The following is an 8,256-nucleotide window of genomic DNA, read 5'->3' on the forward strand; positions in this document are numbered from 1 at the left end:
ATATATATCGAGGCTGCTACGGCTCTCGGATCGGAATTTCAGCTGCTACCCTACACCAACCATTCTACCTAGGTGGACTACTGGAGTAGGCTATCTTGGTTTTATGCTCCCAGCATAACTACACTAGGTCAGCATATTTGACCACCGATCCTCACATTTGCTGTTTTTACTGTTTCATGCACTATGTGCGCTTTGTTCTTTTTTTCTTTCTTTGTTTAACTATTGAGATGCAATGGCAGACACAGTCCATAGACACTTTATGTGTTTATGGAATTTATGGAATAGCCTACCGCAGGAGCCGTCACAGCAGGGACAGTAGACACCGCAGGAGCCGTCACAGCAGGGACAGTGGATGGCTTTAAAAAGGGCTTAGATAATTTCCTAGAACAAAAAAATATTAGCTCCTATGTGTAGAAATGTTTTACTTCCCTTTTCCCATCCCTTGGTTGAACTTGATGGACATGTGTCTTTTTTCAACCGTACAAACTATGTAACTATGTAACTATGTAACTATGTAACTATGTAACTATGTAACACGAGAGGCGCTGTCTGAGATGTTTTTTCTAATTTTATACAACCTCTTTAAATAAAAATAGAGGAACCCAATTTGTTTGGAAATCTTAAATATAATACAACTACAAATCTGAGAATATGAAATTTGCTGAATCCAGTTCCTGTAAATTATTATATTAGAAGTGATTCATTTTGGTTTCTTGAGACCTAATATTACTTTAATGTCTAATTTATTTTTTCTAAATGCAGGAGAACAATGTGACTGATGTCATAGAATTTGTCCTCTTGGGTTTCCAAGGTGACCCACAGCTCAGAATTTTCCTCTTCTGTCTGCTTTTTGTGTTATTTTTCCTCACAATATATGGAAACCTCCTGATCATCACCCTGGTGTCCACCAGCAAGAACCTCCACACTCCAATGTACTTCTTCATCTCACAACTGTCCATCAATGATATTTTACTGCCAGTGAATATTGTCCCCAACTTGTTTTACCTTCTCCTGAATAACGGGGGGACCATCACTTTTATCGGCTGCATGACTCAGTTTTTATTTTTTGCCTCCTCTGAAGCATTTGAATGTCTTCTCCTCACAGTGATGTCCTATGACAGATATGTGGCCATCTGTAATCCCCTCCGTTACACCTCTATCATGACTAGCGGGCATTGTGTGAGATTGGCCGCCATATCCTGGTTGGTCAGTTTTTCCTGTGCATTCAGTGTCACCCTAACAATATCAAGGCTAAAGTTCTGTGGACATAATATCATTGACCATTTGTTCTGTGATCTTCTTCCCTTACGGGAAATTTCATGTTCTGATATGTTTATTTTAAATCTACAACTGTTTTTAATGGGCGTTCCATTAGTGATAATTCCCAGTATAATAATTGTTATCTCTTATGGTAACATTGTCCGTGCTATCTTACGGATTCCATCTAATATCAGTAGACAGAAAGCCTTCTCCACCTGTAGCTCCCACCTCACTGTGGTCTTCATATTTTACTGGACTATATTCTGTGTTTATTGTCTTCCAACAAGTGGACAATCATCGGACATGAATAAAATCACATCCCTGCTGTACACTGTATTTACTCCTCTGTTCAACCCCATTATATACAGTCTGAGAAATAAAGACATTAAGAAAGCCGTACAGGAAAATATTCAGAAATATGTATAATCTGTTATTTTCTCTCAACCCCTCGTCTCTGCAGCCAGTATTGTATTTACCTTTCTAACAGGGCCACATTTTTCAAATCTGACATTGTCTGTGACATCTGTCACTTTGGGTATGTCCACACATATCAAAAATACAGCAGATTTTCTGCATCAGATTTCACTGCATAAAATAAGCAGCAGTGTGGATGAGATGTGAACAAACATCCACACATTGCGGAAAAAACCCACCGAAAACCGTTCATAGATTGACCTGCGGTGCGTTTTTTAAATTCGCACCATGTCAATTTATGAATTCAATGGGGAGGTAGGACCCACAACAAATAGCAGATGTTCGGTGGAAAGCCTACGAATCTGCCGCAAAATTTGCAACTCAGAAAAAAAAAAACATACCTATCAAGATCTGTATGCTCCTACGCCCTGCAGCCCGGCCTCCAGAGATGATGTTTCATCCTGTGTGACTGCTGAAGCTAATCACAGGCTGCAGCAGGCACTTGGGATGAAACGTCATCCCAGGAGGTCGGGTCAGAAGACGTCAGAGACACGGGTCGCCGAGACTATGGGTAAATATGGGCTTTTTTTTTTTGCCTTCTATTTTCCACAGTGGACATTCCGGCCGAAAAACAGCACCAGAATTTGGTGCTATTTTTCAAATTTAACATCTAATTTTACTTTAAAATCTGGGAAAATATATACAGCCCCAGAACCAAGCTCAGTACATAAATATACGGCCACAGAACTAATCTCAGCACATATATACAGCCCCAGAACCAAGCTCAGTACATAAATATACGGTCACAGAACTAATCTCAGCACATATATACAGACCCAATGCAAAGCTCACTACATATATACAGCACCAGAACAAATCTCAGTACATAAAAACAACACCAGAACCAAGCTCAGTACATAAATATACGGTCACAGAACTAATCTCAGCACATATATACAGACCCAATGCCAAGCTCACTACATATATACAGCATCAGAACAAATCTCAGTACATAAAAACAACACCAGAACCAAGCTCAGTACAAAAATGGAGATTTTGCTGATACCCTCACTTTTTTATATATACTAAGTGAGTTTTGCGGAACCACAAAGGTGTATACCACCTGTTAAAGTTATTCTTATTTTGGAGTTAGGAAGAAGGGGAAAGCATTGTGGTTCCTATTTGAAATTGAAAACAATTAAATTTTATTGTAATGTTCTAGTTAAAATAATTCAAAAAAAAAAAAATGTTCCTATATATTTCTCTCAATGTAGGTCAATTATTAGTAGTGCGGAGGACCCCTTATCCCGCACTTGAAGAACAAAATTTGTCTTTATATACTTTATTATCTATGCCACTATCCTGCACCAACAAACTTGGACTTTATTGTTTGCTGAGGTAAGTAGAAATCTGTTCACACTAGTTGATTGTATGCACTGTGTGAGTCAGCATTAGCTGTCAGACATTGAACATAGTATCAGTTTTTATATGCACTGATAGTTGTATCATTCCTTATTAGTAAATAGAATTTGTATCAAACTCATGTTCTTGTGCACTGTTTGTGTCACTTAAAACTTGCTATTTTATGGATGTAGTCAATAGTTCAAAGTTCTCTTATGTTCAGTGAATTATCAGCACTTGTTATTAATCCATATTCATTAGGATAAATAGCAATGTTATATTGTGCTGGTTTAATTTTTATCAATTATAGTTATTAAATTCCTACAGCAGTCCACAGTAATGTTATGCCACGCTGGTCATCACAACTAGAATTGGTTGTGGTGCGGTAACCTGTGTGAATGAGCACTACAGGGAGTGCTCTGTTATTATTGCGCTATCGCCGCTTTTCATGATGGGCAACGAGAAGTAGCAAGTTGTGGTATTAATACCGCTGCCTTAATGTTAAATTATTGTTTTATCAATTATAGTTATTAGATTCCTACAGCAGTCCACAATATTATTATGCCACGCTGCTAATTGCAACCAGAATTAGTTGCGGTGCAGTAGCCTGTATGAATGAGAACTACAAGAGTGCTTTAGTTATGTTGTACTATTGCCGCTTTTTATAAAGGGCAACGAAAAGCAGCAGATTGTGGTGTTAATACGATTGCCTATATATGTAAGCGTGTTTTGAAAGCTCTGTAATGTCAAACAGAGTTACATTGGTAGTCTGCTTTATTCGTAAACTGCTTGCTGTTCATTTCTTAATCTTCCGTGTGTACGGAGAGGGCAGTGAGTGACGGCCCTATGAATGATCTGCTTAGCCCGCTTGATAGATCAGCTGGCTTCGGTGAGCGCTGTCAGGGATTTCACCCTGCAGCGTATTTCAGGATATAAGCCCCGCTCTCATGCCGGGAGCAGCGCTTCCACTTGTAAGTCTTTGCTGACTATTATTAATTGTGGCTAGTAGCATTAGATAAGGCTAAGACCTTATACATTGATTACATTTGATATGTCTGGACACCCGACGCGCGTTTCGCCGGCATTCCGGCTTCCTCTTGGGGTCTTAGCCTTATCTAATGCTACTAGCCACAAGGTTTGCAGAGGCCTTGTGGTGTCAAAACATAAGAAACACCCCCCAAAAGACACTATTTTAAAAACGACACTTTTGAAAATGTTTACATTTGACATTTCCACAAGTACGGAAATACCTCATATGTCATCATAAACTGCTGTCCGTACACACGACAGGGCTCAGTAGGGAAGGAGCACCATTTGTCTTTTGGAATAGAGATTTTGCTGGATTAATTTCGTGCGCCATGTCATATTTGCAGGGTCTCTACGGTACCAGAATAGTGGAAACGCCTGAGAAGTGATTTGATTCAGTAAACTACACCCCTTGCGGAATCTAGTGGTATAGTGAGAATTTTTGACCCAAAAGGTTTTTTTGTTGAATTCAATATAATTCGGCCTGGAAAATTAAAAATGTTTTTTATTTTTTTACAATAAGATGTAAATTTAGCTTCATTTTTTTTAGGTATAAAGTAGAAATAGCACACCAACATTTTTTTTCAATTCTCTCAAGTACAGTAATACCCCATACGTGATCAAAAACAGCTGTTTGGGCACATAGCAGGGCTCAGAAGAGAAGGAACGTCATTTGGCTTTGGGAGCACAGATTTTGCTGAAACTGTTTTCTAGGCTCCATGTTGCATTTGAATCCCGTTATCAAACACAAGTAATAACTTTTATTTTGTTTAGTGATTATTATAAAGCAGCCATTGTGCAAACACCTGTCCAATCCTTGGGGTAAAAACTGCTCTGCCTTATAGCCACAAACACAAACCAATATGGAGGCATTCTAGTGTAAATGCACCGGGGGATAGAAGTAAACTATAAGTAGTCTTTTTTTTACTTTGTAGTTTGCAGAACTCTGAAATATTTACATACTTTTTATTATTAACCTCAAACAATATGAACAACATCTATTTGACATTTATGACATATCCTGTGGATATAAATGTCCCTGATGGGAAAACCCCTTTAAGTAAGTCGGAACAACTTACTGCTGCGAGTTCTTTTCAAAACTCACCATTTCAAAAAGCTGACTGAGCTCCAGACTGACCGACGCAGCAGCAGCAACATCATCAATACCGGTGAACATCACACGCCTCACCAAAGAGAAGCAGATTCTAATCTTTCATCTGACACCAGCATCGCAGTTCTGGCTGTGACACAACTGGATATATCGCCAGTTGAATACACAGTCGGGTATAGAAGCTGTGCACTATATGATCACTGTTGCTGGGCAGAGAAGGGGGCGAAGCTGTATTCTGATTGGACAGCGTCATACAGAAAACATTACGACGCCCAGAGGGAAAAGTCACCTCCTATTTGGCTATTAGAGCCACATTAGCATATTTAGAAATATGCTCATAAGGCTGGATTCACACGAGCGTGTGCCTTTTGCGCACGCAAAAAACACTGCGTTTTGCATGCGCAAAAGGCACTTAACAGCTCCGTGTGTCAGCAGCGTATGATGCGCGGCTGCGTGCTTTTCGCGCAGCCGCCATCATTATGACACTCTGTTTGTATGTTTGTAAACAGTAAAGCACGTGGTCATCATACTTTTCACTGCTGTTGTGCGAATCACGCGCGTCCCACGGAAGTGCATCGGTGTGGTGCGCGTGATATTCACGCACCTATTGACTTTAATGGCCTTAACTTTGCAAACAATAAAAGTTTTTTTTAAACAAACCACACTGTCATTATCCGCAGCAACGCGCCTATTAGATTAGTTAGGAGATAGGGAATTAATAAACTGGTGACACATCCTCTTTAAACTGCCCCAGACACATTTCTTGAGTGCACCCAGGAGGCTCCTGAATAATGTCCCAGGGATTAGAAAAGGGACCGCCTGGTAGATATACAAGAATCGTGGCGAGCATCTGTTTAAATCACATTCATGTGGCCAAACCTGGATAATTGAGGGTAAAGTTAGGATTTCAGATCCTGAAGAGTGCAATTCAAGAGAGGAAGGAAATTAAGAAAGTAAAGGTCATCAGGGTCACAAGGGACTTGGACTCCTAAACATCCTCTCCTGTAAACAAGACTTCATAATATGGCATCTGATGGAACATGAATTTTTTTTTTTAAGCCGGAATACAACAGAATAAAACCTCTGCACGAAATCAGGAGCATAAGAAAGTACAGTAAAGGTCCTAATACACGAGCCAATGATCAGGCAAACAAGCGTTCATAGGAACGCTCCTTCCCGATCATTGCACTGTGTAATCAGGGCAACGATCAGTCGATGAGCGAGCAAATGCTAGACTCGGGAACTAAAACATCTCCCTGAACAAAACTTTCCCCACTGCACTAATTCTCCTGAAGTCTAATCACACATTGGATAATGAAGGGACAACCAAGGATACCCCAAAATAATTGGATAGGAGGAAGCACGAATAGTTCCCACTGACTTATGATCAGGAGTACGGAATCTTACACATCCTCCAGACACAAGAGTACCATCCAATGAACAAATGTCAATGGGTTTCTCAAGAGGTAGAGGGATAATACCAAAATTCTTAGCCAAATCAAAATTTATAAATCTGCTGCAGCACCAAATCCACAAAGGCCTGCATATGCAAAAATATGCCCTCACATTCAATATTACAGGGCAACAACACAACAACACACTATTTCTGGGAGAAAATTAAGTGCGCCAAGAAGAACTTCCTCATCGACTTCTAGGATCTAAAGTTTTCCCAACTTAAGAGGACACTTTTGGGCAAAATACCCCTCTTTACCGCAATACAAACAACGACCTAAGCATCTCCTCCTATACGTCTTTGCCATAGAGAGCCTCAGGGGACCCAGTAGCATTGGTTCCTCCTCAGACACTAAGATAAGAAACATCAAGAAAATGAAACAAAGAAGTCTCCCTCTTTGGCCTTCTCTCCCTAATATGCCTGTCAATATTGATGGCTAAAGACACAAGGCTATTGAGAAAGTCACACATGAAAAATTCTACGATGGCATAATAAACCTGGTCCGAAAAGCCCAAACGATACTGACTACGAAGGGCGGATTCATTCCAATCACTAACAGTGACCAACCATCTAAGTTCTGCTAATTATTCCTCCACTGTCCTGTCTCCCTGTTATAAAGCCTGAAGATGTAAGCCTGGTATACAACATTTTATTTTAGTATTAATTAAGAATGTGTAATGACAGGGTAGGGAAACAGACAGGTGAGCCCTAATCTACCCGCCACTCAGTCCCTGCCTACTTGCAACGACCCGTCCTAAGCGACGGGGTACAACTGGGCGACTGTCCCTACGCTCAGTAAGTGCAAGACAGACAAAACAAACAGGGGTACACAGGAGCTAGGGAAACGGGGCAGCTGCCCACGGAACACCGTGAGCAACAAGAGTGGTGAACGAGCCGAGTCAAACCAGGAGAGAGTGAGGTACAAAACGCTGAGCAGGAGAGTGGTTAGAAAGCCAAGGTCAATAACAAACAGAGGATAGTGGTACAAGCAGCAGCAGCAAGCCAGGAAACAAGCATTGAAGAATCACAGGCAAAGGAGGAACAGGAAAGGCAGGTATAAATAGACAGTGGACGGGAACTAGCTCCGTCTGGCCAGGCTGTGATAGGCTCTCCCACTCCTAAGCCTGCCATCCTGAGTGGTGGAAGATGGAGTCAGTCTCACAGACATAGGAGCAGGTGCAGACTGATTGCCCACGGGCGTCGACACAGAACCTGTGTCTGGCAAATCCTTTACATAATGACAATCTCCAGCCTGAAAAGTAGAACAAACTTTCACATTTCTAGTAAATGTATCTTAATAGATAGGATTGGAAAGCATAAAGGAAGGTGGTAGCTCTGAAGCTGACCGTACATTAGTGATTTCAGACGGCCGTTCTCTGTATGACTTGACAGTATCGCTCGGTCTGGGAAGATGTTCGTTTTAAATGTCAACACAACAAAACGATAAAATTACATTTGACATAAAGAACTTTTCAAGATCTGCATCCGACAAAGACCAAAAAATACAGTGTCACAAAAACACCTGTGAGAAATTATCTGAATCAGCTTTTCCAGGAGCCCAAATTTTCTACACTCAATGTATTAAAGAGTA

At 40.6% G+C, this 8,256-nt stretch overlaps 1 protein-coding gene across 1 annotated transcript; it reads left to right on the top strand.

Moving 5' to 3' along the window:
* Positions 1–756: 756 nt before the first annotated feature.
* LOC142748523 (olfactory receptor 1J4-like) lies at positions 757–1,686 on the top strand. The gene has a single exon (XM_075855592.1). The coding sequence runs from the start codon at positions 757–759 to the stop codon at positions 1,684–1,686; it is 930 nt and encodes a 309-aa protein (XP_075711707.1).
* The last annotated feature ends 6,570 nt before the right edge of the window (positions 1,687–8,256 follow it).

The sequence above is a fragment of the Rhinoderma darwinii genome, chromosome 3, assembly GCF_050947455.1.
Source record: "Rhinoderma darwinii isolate aRhiDar2 chromosome 3, aRhiDar2.hap1, whole genome shotgun sequence".
In the NCBI taxonomy this organism is placed as follows: Eukaryota; Metazoa; Chordata; class Amphibia; order Anura; family Rhinodermatidae; genus Rhinoderma; species Rhinoderma darwinii.